Genomic DNA, 16,930 nt, shown 5'->3' with positions numbered 1-16,930 from the left:
CCGTCCTGTGTCCTTCTGTTCTACCACCCTCCGCTAACACTACTGTATTCGGGTGATGATATGTCTCAGGGCGATTTCCCACCTGCCGTGAGGGCGGTCCTCGGCCCGAACGCACATGCGTTTCCAGAGAAACGCATGCGATTGATAAGCCGATCGCATGCGTTTCTCTGGAAAAGCATGTGCATTTGTGCCGAGGACCGCCCCCTGTGCGCTAGCGTCGCGTTATGAACGGACGCCTAGTGGTACGTGTGACCGCGGCCTTAAACGCATCCAACATGCAAATTGGAGGGGGTTTGGCCAAAACGCATTTTCAATAAAAATAAAACACAAATAAAAGGGAAACCGCCCGCAGCTGCTTCCTGGGTTTCCTGATCCGTTGTCACTCAAAGGTGAAACACAAATGTTTGGGTGGTGTCACTCCCAACGAAACCAACTCAAAATCATGTCATGCCACCCACACACCCCCTTCTTAGGTTCATTTTTAGGGCCCACGTTGCCTCCAGCAACCCCAAATATCCAATAACGGTGATCATCATGTTTAGAGTGAGGTATAAGGATTCTGTACACTCCCTATGAATAGGGATCTGTCTGCTCCAGGGAAAGCTGTGTGACATCACAGGCCGCTATATACTGTGTGCTAGCTAAGAGAAAGCACTGCACTGGTGGCCACTCAGCTTTCCCAGGCGCAGACGATATGACGCTGGGGGTTATAATCCAGGTAGGTGTGAGGTGAAGTGTTATCATCCTGACCCGTGTCACAGTCACCTGCTCATAATAACCCTATAATACACGGCGCCCAATCACGTGACCTTTCCCCTACATCTGACATCACGTGACCCTTGTGCCCTGAGCCCCACAGTCTGACCGCTAGTAACCCCCTTCCCCTGACATGTCCAATCACCGCCAGGCCGCGCCCACTGTCATTCTACTCCTCGTCCAATACCCGCCCTCAGGTGACATTGCCCATGTTAACGGCCTCCCCGGACACGCCCACAAAGTCCACCCCACTCGCATCAGCCAACCAGAGCTGGAGGGGCGTGGAGATTGTGCGGCGTGTCCCTGCCCTGGGCGTGGCTTGTGGTGAGGGTGCTCGGTCCAGTCAGGGCCGGCGGGGAGCGGAAAGATGGCGGCGGCCTCGGGGTCTCTGCTGCACGGGGCGGCTGAGGCGCTGGGGGCCTCTGAGGCGGCGCTGAGGCTTATCCTGTCTATCCTGAGCGGTGAGGACGGGGGATACAAGGGGGGTGTGGGGGAGAGGGTCCTGGGGGAGACCCTCATACTGGTGTCATGGGGGACACTTGTGTCAGGGTAACAGGTGTTGTGTGAGGGATGGAGGCTCAGGAGGGACAATATTCATTCATCATAGTGATCACAGGGAATGCTGGGAGTTGTAGTCCATCCCCTGCCTCCATGCTGGGGGAGAGTTTGTTTCCTCTTTTGCGCAGTTTTCTGTCTTTGTCAGTGAGGTCAGGAGGGTGACAGGGCCAGGAGCATTTCACAGGTGTTCAGTCATGTTACTGCTCTGATGTCACCCTGAGGTCACTCCTGTCTAGGGGCTGTGGGACTACAACTCTCAGCAGGCCCAGACACTCATATCAACGAAACCTCCCAGGGTTAGGGCTTGATGGGTGTTGTAGTTCTACCAGGATAGGACATGATGGGTGTTGTAGTTCTACCAGGATAGGACATGATGGGTGTTGTAGTTCTACCAGGATCGGGCATGCTGGGTGCTGTAGTTCTACCAGGATCGGGCATGCTGGGTGCTGTAGTTCTACCAGGATCGGGCATGCTGGGTGCTGTAGTTCTACCAGGATCGGGCATGCTGGGTGCTGTAGTTCTACCAGGATCGGGCATGCTGGGTGCTGTAGTTCTACCAGGATCGGGCATGCTGGGTGCTGTAGTTGAGGGCATGCTGAGTGCTGTAGTTGAGGGCATGCTGGGTGTTGTAGTTGAGGGCATGCTGGGTGTTGTAGTTGAGGGCATGCTGGGTGTTGTAGTTGAGGGCATGCTGGGTGCTGTAGTTGAGGGCATGCTGGGTGCTGTAGTTCTTACAGGATCGGGTATGCTGGGTGCTGTAGTTGAGGGCATGATGGGGGTTGTAGTTGAGGGCATGATGGGGTCTGTAGTTCTTCATATGGTCAGGGCATCTTACTGTTGTAGTCTGGGACCGGGTGATAGGTGACTGTACAGGGGTAGGTACAGGGCTGAGGAGGGTATATGGGGGGGATGTCTCTCCGCACTGACACATTGTAACGATGTACATGATGTATCTGGCTCTTTCCTCAGGTTACCCCTTGGCCTTATTCCAGAGATATTTCCTTTTTAAGAAGCAGCCGTCCCACATTCATCTTTTCAACACGGTGACCGGCCTCTGCATCGCCTACTTTAATTTTGGTATGTCTGCGTCTCGGGGGTGGTCGGGGTCAGCTCCCTCGGGGGGAGGCGAAGCTGCACGATACAAGGAACTGCCGTTGTGTCATTAAGGTTTTCCGGTTTTGTGTAAATTACATCTGACAATCACATAATCACAGATTCTGCAACTTCAGTTCTTCCTTCTTGCGGTCAATGAACAGAAACCTCACGTATAGAGCGATTAGTTCTGGCAGCTGAGGGTTTGTTACATTGTATCCAGTCTGTATAGTAGGACACGTAAGATCCAATCAGTTTCCTGCCCTGATAGTTAGACACTAAACTGATAGAATATAGCAATCTCCTATCCTGATCATCCATTACAATGTATCAGTCGGGTGTCCAATCCCTGACCGGACCTGATGGTTTATTACAACGTATCAGTGTGGAGTCCGATCTCTGACCTGATCTGTTTGTTACAGTGTGTCCTGAGTCCAGGCTGCTCACATCACATAGTGTAATGTGGATAATGAGGGTAATGTCCAGCCGGCAGAGATAGGACTAATGGGCTTATCTGCTGATACAGAGAGCGGGCAGAGCGCCAGCCTCGGACTCCTCCGTCACCCTGGTGATATAGAAGGCTACTTACATTCCCCCTTATACGTCTCCTGTGATGTATATTGCAGCCTCTGACTTTTTCTTTTTTCCACCATATGGGAGTATTATTAAGTAGCACAGGTGGCAGGAAAGGCATAATCTCACCGCAACCAGATGCCAACCACGAAGCCCTGGCCTTAACCCTGTCACTGCTGGCAGCCTCCCTTTTATACCCAATATATACACTTTAGGGACTTCATGCAGTTTTGTATCAAATTGCAATTATAAGAGGGGGTCTCTGTGTCCCTGATGTATATGACACTATTGGGTTTGTATGAGATCACCGCTCCATTCACTCACTTAGGGCAGTGTGCTCGGCTACCCCAACAATCCCATAGAAGATCATGCACCCTACACACGGGTGGTCTCGAGGACCCACAGTCTTGTGATTGGAATAGACATTATCACAAGTGAGTGACTCCCAAGACCTTAGGAATTTCCAGCAATTTGCTGCTGTATTAAATGGCAAGCTCCGTCAACTCTTTCATCTTGGGGTCCGCATGGGGTACATCGGACCCTCCGTTTTTGATCTGTGGGGGGTTTATCGCTGAGACCCCCACTGATCAGCAAGTTAGGCCCTATACACAGGTCCTGTTTTGTGGGAAAACCCTTTCAAATTGTTGACAGCCCTATCAACCTTGTGAGAAATATGCAATTGCAAACAATGTATTTCAAAAATTGCACTTTACATTTGACACGAAGTGGCAAGAAGGTGATTGCAGCTGTCAAACGGGAATAAAAAATAAGGGGAAAAAAATGGCACTTTATCTCAGACCGTCGCATCCGCCTTCATGCAACTTTGACAAATGAGTCAATTATTTAAAAAAAAAATTATAGATTGCACTTTGATCTTTGACGCAAAGTCACATGAAGGTGAACGTGGCTGTGAAACAGGAATTACAATGACAGAGAGATTAAAGAGGAATTCTGGTCACAGCTGATAACTTGTTGATCTGTGGGGAGCGACCACTGAGGATCCCTTGTTTCCCTTCATGAATGGAGTTGTTGCACACCCGGCCACCACCATGTTAATCTCTGTGCTTAGGATATATGGTAACTTGTTGTGACCAAAATATTGAGCCCTTTAAGACCTGGGCCGTACGTTCCTTTAAGGTATTTGTGATCCTGCCGAGGCGTCCTGGATTATCCACCACAAGGTATTTCTTCGGGTGATGCCTCAGGGGCACGGAAAGTTCTTGAGAAGATCAGCATGCGGGCGCACACCCTGAGCTCCTGGCACGTGCTGGCGCTGGCCTCCTGCCCAGCCTCATACCAGGGCGAGATGTCTCTTATGTTATCATAAGAAACCTACTTATGCCTTACTTCCATAAAACCCCCAAGTCCTCTCCATTTCTTATATCAGTTTTTGGAAAGTCTGGGTTAATGCCACTATGGGCTCTTTTAAAGGGATCAGTAGGGGTCTGGTTTCCAGGACCCAGTGATGATGGAAATAGGGGTCCATGGTACTGAGTGCCACACACTACTACCCCTAGCTGTGGCATAGAGGAAAAGTGGAGTGTCTGCAGGTTCTCCTCTTTCCCTTTAACAGTGACCTTAATGGTATTTACCCGACATTCGGCAGTGGCCTAAGAAGTAAATGGAGCGGCTGCACACGATTGCTCTGCCTTGCAATCAGTGGGGGTCTCCGCGCTCTAATCCCCCGCTGATTAGCACATTATCCTCTATCCCTTTAAGAGTGGTATTACCCTGCCTTTCATCAGTGCATTTGGAGGAATTTGTGAAGCCTCACAAATTGACATGTTGTCTTGTATCCCTTTAATCGTGACCGTTAGACAATTAATCCAGCCCTACCCTCGAGGGGAGAGAACATAACTTAAGGGGCTGTTCCCATTTCAGCAAATTAATGTTATTGTTTGTATATTGAAAACTTATACAACTTTCCAATTTACTTTCTGTATCAATTCCTCACGGTTTTCTAGATCTCTGCTTGGTGTAAATCTATAGAAAGCTTCTATGTTTACTTCCAGTGGATAGAGATCTGACCATGGTCACACAGGTGCACGGCTTGTTATATCACACAGGTGCACGGCTCGTTATAACGCAGAGAGTAATCAGACCTGTGTGACCACGTTCAGATTTCAGTCCATTGGAAGTAAATAATGAAGCTTCCTATAGATTTACACCAAGCAGAGATCTAGAAAACCGTGAGGAATTGATACAGAAAGTACATTGGAAAGTTGTATAACTGTTTAGAATCCAAACAATAACATTAATTTGGTGAAATGGGAACACCCCTTTAAGTTAGTTAAGTTAACTTGTTGATCAGTGGGGGTCTCAGTGCTGAGATCCCTACAGATCGCGAAAATGAGGGGTCCTTCTGACCCCTTGTCGCTCCACCAGACTAATGGAGGAGATGGCCGCGCATGGCCGCTTTGCTCCATTAATCTTTATGGAGCTGACGGAAATTGCTGAGCGCAGCGTTCACTGATCTCCGCCAGCTCCATAGAGATTAATGGACCCGAATAGTCCTGTGGATAGGGCCTAACTTAAGTTTGTGGGAAAACCTCTGTAATGATGAAACATGGCTTCAAGTCCTTCCTCTTCTTATCAATCTACCCAGCCATTCAGTAACCTAGAAAAGCTGGGTGACAACCCTTGTAACCACTATCACAGATTCCACATGAGTGGATACCTGGCTTTCCTAAAACTGAAAGGTAAACCTGCTACATTATAGATCCACATTTACATTACCGCTCAGTGTTCTGGGAAAGCTGGGTGACCGCTAATACGGCAGATCTTGCAGCTGCAGGATGGAGACAAGTGATATCCATTTCACTATTTACTTTGTCATTTTATTTTTCAATAATTTTGTTCATTATTTATTTATTTTGCTAATTCTTTTATCTTCTGTAATGTGACACATTTGAGTCTCCCTATAATCTAATCTAATCTGATCTGATCTGGGAAAGTCTGAAGATTGTGTGACAGGTCATAATGACAATAATGGCTTGGCTTTCCCAGAAGGAGATAAGGGATTGATTTGGTTACTTAGTGTTTTTTTTTTAAAGGGATAATGATGTTAAAAGGACAAATTCCACTAATGATCTGTTTTTCATGTTTACACACTCACATTCCCAGAAATCTTCTAACCCAAGGTCAGGATAGCGGCCACAGCTTCTGCATCATTGTCCTGCCCAGAGAGGGACAAAGCTATGGGCAGGGACTGATCAGTAATAATAATAATAATCTTTTCATATTGCTCCATAATATTCTGTAGTGCTCAAATCCACAAGGTCACAAGATCAATGCATTTATTCTAAACCTCTGGTTACTGTTTAATCCCCTACGTAATCATGAAGGTCATATAATCGAGAGAAACTATGGCCCTGTCCGCTACCTTACTATAATACTGCCCCCTATGTTCAAGAATATAACTACTATAATACCGCCCCCTATGTACAAGAATATAACTACTATAATACTGCCCCCTATGTACAAGAATATAACTACTATAATACTGCCCCCTATGTACAAGAATATAACTACTATAATACTGCCCCCTATGTACAAGAATATAACTACTATAATACTGCCCCCTATGTACAGGAATATAACTACTATAATACTGCCCCCTATGTACAAGAATATAACTACTATAATACTGCCCCCTATGTACAGGAATATAACTACTATAATACTGCCCCCTATGTACAGGGATATAACTACTATAATACTGCCCCCTTTGTACAAGAATATAACTACTATAATACTGCCCCCTATGTACAAGAATATAACTACTATAATACTGCTCCCTATGTACAAGAATATAACTACTATAATACGGCCCCCTATGTACAAGAATATAACTACTATAATACTGCCCCCTATGTACAACAATATAACTACTATAATACTGCCCCCTATGTACAGGAATATAACTACTATAATCCTGCCCCCTATGTACAAGAATATAACTACTATAATACTGCCCCCTATGTACAAGAATATAACTACTATAATACTGCTCCCTATGTACAAGAATATAACTACTATAATACGGCCCCCTATGTACAAGAATATAACTACTATAATACTGCCCCCTATGTACAACAATATAACTACTATAATACTGCCCCTTATGTACAGGAATATAACTACTATAATCCTGCCCCCTATGTACAATATAACTACTATAATACTGCTCCCTATGTACAAGAATATAACTACTAGAATACTGCCCCCTATGTACAAGAATATAACTACTAGAATACTGCCCCCTATGTACAAGAATATAACTACTAGAATACTGCCCCCTATGTACAAGAATATAACTACTAGAATACTGCCCCCTATGTACAAGAATATAACTACTAGAATACTGCCCCCTATGTACAAGAATATAACTACTAGAATACTGCCCCCTATGTACAAGAATATAACTACTAGAATACTGCCCCCTATGTACAAGAATATAACTACTAGAATACTGCCCCCTATGTACAAGAATATAACTACTAGAATACTGCTCCCTATGTACAAGAATATAACTGCTATAATACTGCCCCCTATGTACAACAATATAACTACTATAATACTGCCCCTTATGTACAGGAATATAACTACTATAATCCTGCCCCCTATGTACAATATAACTACTATAATACTGCTCCCTATGTACAAGAATATAACTACTATAATACTGCCCCCTATGTACAACAATATAACTACTATAATACTGCCCCTTATGTACAGGAATATAACTACTATAATCCTGCCCCCTATGTACAATATAACTACTATAATACTGCTCCCTATGTACAAGAATATAACTACTATAATACGGCCCCCTATGTACAAGAATATAACTACTATAATACTGCCCCCTATGTACAACAATATAACTACTATAATACTGCCCCTTATGTACAACAATATAACTACTATAATACTGCTCCCTATGTACAAGAATATAACTACTAGAATACTGCCCCCTATGTACAAGAATATAACTACTAGAATACTGCCCCCTATGTACAAGAATATAACTACTAGAATACTGCCCCCTATGTACAAGAATATAACTACTAGAATACTGCCCCCTATGTACAAGAATATAACTACTAGAATACTGCCCCCTATGTACAAGAATATAACTACTAGAATACTGCCCCCTATGTACAGGAATATAACTACTATAATACTGCCCCCTATGTACAATATAACTACTATAATACTGCCCCCTATGTACAAGAATATAACTACTAGAATACTGCCCCCTATGTACAAGAATATAACTACTAGAATACTGCCCCCTATGTACAAGAATATAACTACTAGAATACTGCCCCCTATGTACAAGAATATAACTACTAGAATACTGCCCCCTATGTACAAGAATATAACTACTAGAATACTGCCCCCTATGTACAGGAATATAACTACTAGAATACTGCCCCCTATGTACAAGAATATAACTACTATAATACTGCCCCCTATGTACAAGAATATAACTACTATAATACTGCCCCTTATGTACAAGAATATAACTACTATAATACTGCCCCCTACGTACAAGAATATAACTACTATAATACTGCCCCCTATGTACAAGAATATAACTACTATAATACTGCCCCTTATGTACAAGAATATAACTACTATAATACTGCCCCCTATGTACAAGAATATAACTACTAGAATACTGCCCCTTATGTACAAGAATATAACTACTATAATACTGCCCCTATGTACAAGAATATAACTACTATAATACTGCCCCCTACGTACAAGAATAGAACTACTATAATACTGCCCCCTATGTACAAGAATATAACTACTATAATACTGCCTCCTATGTACAAGAATATAACTACTATAATACTGCCCCTATGTACAAGAATATAACTACTATAATACTGCCCCCTATGTACAAGAATATAACTACTAGAATACTACCCCCTATGTACAGGAATATAACTACTATAATACTGCCCCCTATGTACAGGAATATAACTACTATAATACTGCCCCCTATATACAAGAATATAACTACTATAATACTGCCCCCTATGTACAAGAATATAACTACTATAATACTGCCCCCTATGTACAAGAATATAACTACTATAATACTGCCCCCTATGTACAAGAATATAACTACTATAATACTGCCCCTATGTACAAGAATATAACTACTATAATACTGCCCCCTATGTACAAGAATATAACTACTAGAATACTATCCCAATTGGATGTGGATTCCCACTATTTTGTATACAATGTGTTCTGTTCTCTTCTCCCTCAGGTTCTCAGCTCTATCACTCGCTGTTATGTGTGGTTTTACATTTCCTCATCCTTCGCCTTATGGGCAGGACGGTTACTGCTGTGTTAACCAGTTTTTGCTTCCAATTGGTGAGTAATAAGAATCGTGTTGCAATGCTTGTAGCGCCCCCTGCAGGCCAAGCTTCAGGAATAAAAGAATGTCTGCAAAACTGACACATGTTTTTATTTGGCAACAGGGATATCTGTTGGGTGGCTACTACTACACAGCCACGGATAACTATGACATCAAGTGGACCATGCCACACTGCGTACTGACGCTCAAATTGATTGGTAAGTGTTGTTATAGAGAATATAAAATGTCATGTATGTACACAGTGACTGCACCAGCAGCAGAATAGTGAGTGCAGCTCTGGAGTATAATACAGGATGTAACTCAGGATCAGTACAGGATAAGTAATGTCATGTATGTACACAGTGACTGCACCAGCAGAATAGTGAGTGCAGCTCTGGGGTATAATACAGGATGTAACTCAGGATCAGTACAGGATAAGTAATGTCATGTATGTACACAGTGACTGCACCACCAGCAGCAGAATAGTGAGTGCAGCTCTGGGGTATAATACAGGATGTAACTCAGGATCAGTACAGGATAAGTAATGTCATGTATGTACACAGTGACTGCACCACCAGCAGCAGAATAGTGAGTGCAGCTCTGGGGTATAATACAGGATGTAACTCCGGATCAGTAATGTCCTGTATGTACACGGTGGCTCCTGTAGATGTGTACATTATGTGTATACTGTGTATATCCTCCTCTGCCGCTCGCTGACCTCTCCTCTCCTCTTGCAGGACTCGCTTTTGATTATTACGATGGAGGGAAGGCGAAGGTTTGTATCATGTCTCTTCCTGTGGCTCCTCTGTCACCCGTCCAGGTTTTGCTGCACCTTTTAATTACCCTGAACCTTGTCCCAGGAGGTTTGAGCAGTTAGTGAGTGTTGCTGCGCTCCTCCTGTCCCTGTGCCAGGGTGTCACCTGTCAGGCTTCTGTTACTCGTGTCCTGTGTAATCCGATGTTTATATATTGCTAGAAAGCGCCGCTCCTCCGATGTTCTCTCCTAGACATCCTCCGCTCGGCGGTCCGAGGAAATACATGCCCTCACACCCCGCGAGCTGGAGAGATGTGTAATCAGAACTTTGTGTGCGCTGTTAGTAGCAGCAGGACTGTGGTATATGGAGTTATATTCCAGGATTATAGCTTCTCCGAGTGCACAGGGGGCTTGTCCTCACACTGCGGGGCTCTAAATGATCCACAGCCCCTCCCATCTTTCAGGACTGACCACATAGAGCAGATGACCGCTACACAGCACCGGTTAAGGGGCTGTGAGTGAGTTAATTGCACAGAACACAGCAGTGTGAGGAATTGCACAAATGCTCTTTAAAGTGGTTACAATCCTGAACTATTAATCCAGGTGAGCTAGAGAGTAACCTCACACACCTTTGCTCTTAGCTCTCTGTGTTGAGCCGCTTTACAGCCTCTTTGCTCTGAGATGGAGCTGTTGAAGCTTTAAATGCGAACAGCTGAGAGCTAAGAGCACAGCAGTGTGAGGATCCATCCTTTGTGTGCTTGGCTAAGTAGAATAGCTTAATTTCATAGTCCTGCTGCTACTATCAACATAAACGTGTGTAATGTGATTCCACATATCTCCAGGGACCATACCTGACGCTGTCTGCACAGAGCACAGCAGTGTCAGGACACACCCCTGCTTCACTTGCAGAACACATTTTGACAGATTGCATGTCTCAACATTGTACATGACCTGTTTGACCTTCTCTTTGGCAGACGTCGCTGACCCCGGAGCAGCAGCGCTATGCCGTGCCGGGCGTCCCCACCCTGCTGGAGGTCTGCGGCTTCTCCTACTATTACGGAGGATTTTTAGTGGGGCCCCAGTTTTCTATGTGCAAATACCAGCAGCTGGTAACCGGTGAGCTGACCGATGTGGAGGGAGAGAGACCCAACAGGTGAGAAGAGACTCCTCTAGGGGGCGCTGTCCTCCAGCCCAGCACCTGGTGTGTGACGCCCTCTTGTGTCTATATCCCCACGTAGCATCCAGCCGGCGATGATGCGGCTGAGCCTCGGACTCTTCTTCCTGATCACACATATGGTGTTCGCGCCCTACCTGCCCGACAGCTACTTCCTGACAGAGGAGTACGCGGTAAGATGGCGGCACATAAATATGTCTTCTCGTATTCGCCAAATCTTCTTTGCAGCTCCAGGACACATTTGTTAGTGATGATCGGGATGTAGAAGTGATGAGATTCCAGGGTTCACTTAGTTCCTGCGCTGGGGCTCAGTAAAGGACATGAGCGGTACATCTGGATCGGTTACATTGTATTTGTCTATAATTGGGATCACATGATATTGGGTAATGAAAACGGGTTCACTTACTTTTCTGCAGTCTGTGGATGTACCTTGGTCCGGTTCTGGGAAGCTCTGAACACATTAGGACTCATTTACTAAGGGTTCCGAATCGCGCACTTTCGTTGGGTTTCCCGACTATTTCCGTTTTGCCTTGAATTCCCCCGAGATTTTGCCGCATGCGATCGGATTGTGGCGCATCGGCGATGGCTTTCACGCGATAGAAATCGGGGGGCGTGGCCGTCGGACAACTCCACGGATTCGGAAAAACCGCGGAATTTTTGTCGCAAGATCAGCGCTTACATGCATTGGGAAGAAGAAAGTGAACTCCGGCGGACCTCGGCACAGCAGCGACACCTGGTGGATATCGGGCGCATGACCTTAGTGAATCCCGGCAAACTCGAATCCTTGTCGGAGAACGCGCCGCTGGATCGCGACTGGTAAGTAAATGAGCCCCTTTGTACCAATGGATAATACAGAATTTTTGGTCATTGATTTTTTTCCTTTTTTTAAACTTTTTTTTTCTTTTTTTTAGAACCAACCATTCTGGTACCGCTGCGTGTACATGACAATTTGGGGTAAAATCCTGCTGTATAAGTACGTGACCTGCTGGCTGGTGACGGTAAGTCTTCTATATAGACTGCAGCCTGTGATTCCTAACCAGAGGGGCGGAGTCATCAATCCTTATTAAAGACAATCTAGCATTTGATTTTATGCATTATGTACCAAACATGCCTTGAGAATGCTGCATCTACACTGATGCAGAAAGATATCTTGTTTAATCCCTGAGCTGAGTGGTTTTGCTGAAAAAAAAAAAAATCTAAAATTATGATAATTAGAATCTGTTGCTCCTGTGGCTGCCCCAGCGCTTCTCCTCTTACCCTAATTATTCACTGCTCCAGCCTTGTCCTGCTGAGAATATGTAATCACTATGTTGTCCCTGACAGACAGAAGTAATCAATCGCTGCACCATCCTCCAGCTGCTGTGTATGAGTCATCCAGCTCAGGTTGATTAGTCCTGTCTGGAGACTGCATTCAACCCAGCTTTCCCAGGGTCCTGAATGTTATAATTTGTTTTTTGAGCAACACCACTTGGATCAGGGATTAAACAAGATCTGTTTCTGCATCGGTGTCTCTACAGCATTCTCAAGGTATATTTGGTTCACAATGCATGAAAACAAATGGTAGATTTCCTTTAATTGTACAAATACGCTGGAGGTCCATTATATTCGCACCTAGTCTATTCCTCTTCTCTCCACAGGAGGGCGTCTGCATCCTCACCGGCCTCGGATACAATGGAAAAGATGAAACGGGTCAAACGCGGTGGGACGCCTGTGCCAATATGAAAGTGTGGCTGTTTGAGACGACCCCACTATTCACAGGAACCATTGCCAGCTTCAATATTAATACCAATGACTGGGTGGCTAGGTGAGTTACATCCTGTATTGTACCCCAGAGCTGCACTCACTATTCTCCTGCTGGTGCAGTCACTGTGTACATACATGACATTACTTATCCTGTACTGATCCTGAGTTACATCCTGTATTATACCCCGGAGCTGCACTCACTATTCTGCTGCTGGTGCAGTCACTGTGTGCATACATGACATTACTTATCCTGTACTGATCCTGAGTTATATCCTGTATTATACCCCAGAGCTGCACTCACTGTTCTGCTGCTGGTGCAGTCACTGTGTACATACATGACATTACTTATCCTGTACTGATCCTGAGTTACATCCTGTATTATACCCCAGAGCTGCACTCACTATTCTGCTGCTGGTGCAGTCACTGTGTACATACATGACATTACTTATCCTGTACTGATCCTGAATTACATCCTGTATTATACCCCAGAGCTGCACTCACTATTCTGCTGCTGGTGCAGTCACTGTGTACATACATGACATTACTTATCCTGTACTGATCCTGGGTTACATCCTGTATTATACTCCAGAGCTGCACTCACTGTTCTGCTGCTGGTGCAGTCACTGTGTATATACATGACATTACTTATCCTGTACTGATCCTGAGTTACACCAGTATTATACCCCAGAGCTGCACTCACTATTCTGCTGCTGGTGCAGTCACTGGGTACATACATGACATTACTTATCCTGTACTGATCCTGAGTTACATCCTGTATTATACTCCAGAGCTGCACTCACTATTCTGCTGGTGCAGTCACTGTGTACATACATGACATTACTTATCCTGTACTGATCCTGAGTTACATCCTGTATTATACCCCAGAGCTGCACTCACTATTCTGCTGCTGGTGCAGTCACTGTGTACATACATGACATTACTTATCCTGTACTGATCCTGAGTTACATCCTGTATTATACTCCAGAGCTGCACTCACTATTCTGCTGGTGCAGTCACTGTGTACATACATGACATTACTTATCCTGTACTGATCCTGAGTTACATCCTGTATTATACTCCAGAGCTGCACTCACTATTCTGCTGGTGCAGTCACTGTGTACATACATGACATTACTTATCCTGTACTGATCCTGAGTTACATCCTGTATTATACTCCAGAGCTGCACTCACTATTCTGCTGGTGCAGTCACTGTGTACATACATGACATTACTTATCCTGTACTGATCCTGAGTTACATCCTGTATTATACTCCATATACGGGTGTTTGCTTTCAGATAATGTTTTTAGTGACATTAACCCCTTCTTCTCTTCTTCCTCCCAGATACGTTTTTAAGCGTCTCCGTTTTCTTGGTAACAAGTTTATTTCTCAGGGAGCCGCCCTCTTCTTCCTGGCCATATGGCATGGTCTGCATTCGGGATACCTCGTGTGCTTCTCGCTGGAGTTCCTGATAGTCATAGTGGAGAAACAGGTGGGGTGTGCGGGGGGCTGCATTGTCTGCCTGGGGGCTTATACGATGGGGGGGGTTTGGTGCAGTGTGATATGACTGTCATGTCTTCCTCTCTCTCCAGGCGATAGAGCTGGTGCAGGACAGTCCTGTGCTCAGTCACATCTGCTCCGTGCCCCTGCTGCGCCCTCCTCTGTACGTGGTGCAGCAGTTCATCCACTGGTTCTTTATGGGATACCCACTGGTGCCATTCTGCCTTTTCACCTGGGACAAGTGGCTCAAGGTAATTTGGAAATCTTCCCCTCCCTGGTACAATTAGCTGAAGGAGGGGGGGGACTCTTTGCACAGAACTAAGAGCACAGCAGTGTGAGGACACACCCCCAGTGCACAGTCTGCATAGTCAAAACCTTCAATGGTGATAGGAGATTAAGCGTTGAAGCGCCATCTTTATTCCACCACGAGTTGTAAAGAGAAAAAAAAATTAACCCATTCTTACCCTGTTCCGGATCCAGTGTCTTTCTAGCTCTTCCACGGTTCAAAAGTTCAGGGTGGTCTCTGGTGACACATCCCCTTTAAGATGTGCTATGTGGCACGGGATCAGGAGTGTATCGCCCTCCCGGCCCGAGCGTGTGTCAGCACTTACTGTAAATCTCTGTAATCGCAGCCGGGGATAATACGGGATCAGGCAGATTATCCTGCGTTTTAACCCTTTGCTGTATGAGACTGATGCAAAGTAGTGGTAGAACACACAGACAGTGGAGGATGGGGGTCCGTCTTGACGGCTCACACAGGGGGAGGGTCACATTGTAGATTCATAGCTGCCATATTGAGGATATCAGAGAGGTCCCAGGAACTGCAAGCAGAGGTCTTGAAACCGACGATGAACTGGATCACATGGTGTGTAAGAAAACGGAGTCCTCACCCGTCTCCTCTCTCTCGGCAGGTGTACATGTCGGTCTATTTTATAGGCCATTTATTCTTCTTATTGCTGCTCTTTGCACTGCCTTATGCACGGAAAGTCCTGGTGCAAAGAAAGGACAAGCTGCAGAAGACCCACTGACAGTGCCCGACGGTAAGTCCCAACCACATATTGATTGATAAATTTCTCCACTGTCAATCCCATGATGCCTCATCTACACACTCTGCCTCCTGGGAAGAAATTGAAATTATTTGGGGGGATAAAAAGAAGGGTAATCAAAGGGACCATAAGTGTACAGTCAGGGAGGCTGTACTGTCATGTTCTTCATTATAACTGTGTGACAGGAGCCTGGTCCTGATCCTTAGTAGCTGTGATAGGAGTTTGTCTAAAGAAAAAAAAAAAAAATCCCTGACATCTCCATAATATTTGTACAGACCTATGTGTATCCATGGAAACAGACTACAAACACACCTTGTGTAGTCTGATCCTGCAGTCACACTAATTATCTCTATAGCAGGTTCATTGAAGTAAATTGAAAGTGGGGCAGAAAATTTAATCGTGATTTTTACCCTGTGGGTCGGTGACTCGCCTGATCCCTCTCTCTTGTCCCTGCAGATTGTATGTCGCTCCTCGTGGCGATGGTTAGCTCCTCCTTCCATGCTGGCTCCTGCGGACACCACACTGCCAGGAAGGACACAAATTGCTGAATTTTTTTTTTTCTTTTTTTTTAATAAATCACAAAAAACTGGTTTCCGGCGCCAATTATCCTGCCTCGATTCAGGGGGACGCCCCCTCCATGTTATTTTATAGACTTTTCTACTACTCGGGAGGAGGTAGGGGGGGGGGGGGGGAATTTTGTGGACTTTCTAATACTTGAACTTTTTAGGTTGCTGGAGACTCTCATCCGTCTGATCTCTGCTTCCTTCCTCCTGCCTGCACCCTCGAGGGGCAGCTAACCCGAAGCGGACAGTAACCTTGCACAAAAGCACTGGATGAGGACGGTCCAAGGATATGCTGGATACAGCCGGAAATAATGTGCTGGGGGGTGGGGAGGGGGGTCCGTCCATGGGGGAAAGATACAACATTCCCTTATGCCTTTGTGGCCACATGATGCCTAAACTGGTCAAAAAAGAGTTTAAAATTGTAAAAAAAAAAAAAAAAAAACACAAACAAAAAGTGCACTTGGGTTGGCTGCTGTTGTCATGTGATCACAGCGCAAGTTTTGGGGGGGTGTACAGTCATGTCCTGCCTTTTTAAGAGCTGCAATAAAGCACTCTGCCAAGTCAACCCGTCTGTGCCACATGTTCATTATCCCCTGACACGCAAAAATGTGACCAACTGCACAAAGAACTCAACCCTCCCCCCACCCATCTGACTACGACAGCAGGGAGATTTTGGCACAGGAAATCTGATTGGAGGATTTTTTTTTTTTGGTCTGTTTGAGGTGTTTTGCATGTATTTGTATAACTTAGTCTGCTGCCTGTGGATTTTTTGAGGGGAAGGGGGGATATTTTCA

The 16,930-nt window shown here is 45.2% G+C and overlaps 1 protein-coding gene across 1 annotated transcript; it reads left to right on the top strand.

Annotated features, from left to right (window-relative positions):
- Positions 1 to 976: 976 nt before the first annotated feature.
- Positions 977 to 16,701, top strand: LPCAT3 (lysophosphatidylcholine acyltransferase 3). The gene is made up of 13 exons (XM_072129504.1): positions 977 to 1,217; positions 2,284 to 2,391; positions 9,269 to 9,375; positions 9,483 to 9,576; positions 10,096 to 10,133; positions 11,086 to 11,264; positions 11,350 to 11,458; positions 12,197 to 12,283; positions 12,923 to 13,089; positions 14,372 to 14,519; positions 14,620 to 14,778; positions 15,439 to 15,567; positions 16,030 to 16,701. The coding sequence occupies exons 1-12, from the start codon at positions 1,124 to 1,126 to the stop codon at positions 15,553 to 15,555; spliced, it is 1,407 nt and encodes a 468-aa protein (XP_071985605.1). The 5' UTR covers positions 977 to 1,123; the 3' UTR covers positions 15,556 to 15,567; positions 16,030 to 16,701.
- The last annotated feature ends 229 nt before the right edge of the window (positions 16,702 to 16,930 follow it).

The sequence above is a fragment of the Engystomops pustulosus genome, chromosome 11, assembly GCF_040894005.1.
Source record: "Engystomops pustulosus chromosome 11, aEngPut4.maternal, whole genome shotgun sequence".
In the NCBI taxonomy this organism is placed as follows: Eukaryota; Metazoa; Chordata; class Amphibia; order Anura; family Leptodactylidae; genus Engystomops; species Engystomops pustulosus.
The sequence above is the reverse complement of the archived record's forward strand: the minus strand, read 5'-3'. Positions and strand labels throughout refer to the sequence as shown.

Coding starts and splice junctions, on each gene's coding strand:
- LPCAT3 (XM_072129504.1), top strand. CDS start 1,124: ATGGCGGCGGCCTCGGGGTCTCTGCTGCACGGGGCGGCTGAGGCGCTG. Junction 11,459..12,196: donor TCCTGACAGAGGAGTACGCG/GTAAGATGGCGG, acceptor TCTTTTTTTTAG/AACCAACCATTCTGGTACCG. Junction 14,520..14,619: donor TAGTCATAGTGGAGAAACAG/GTGGGGTGTGCG, acceptor CTCTCTCTCCAG/GCGATAGAGCTGGTGCAGGA.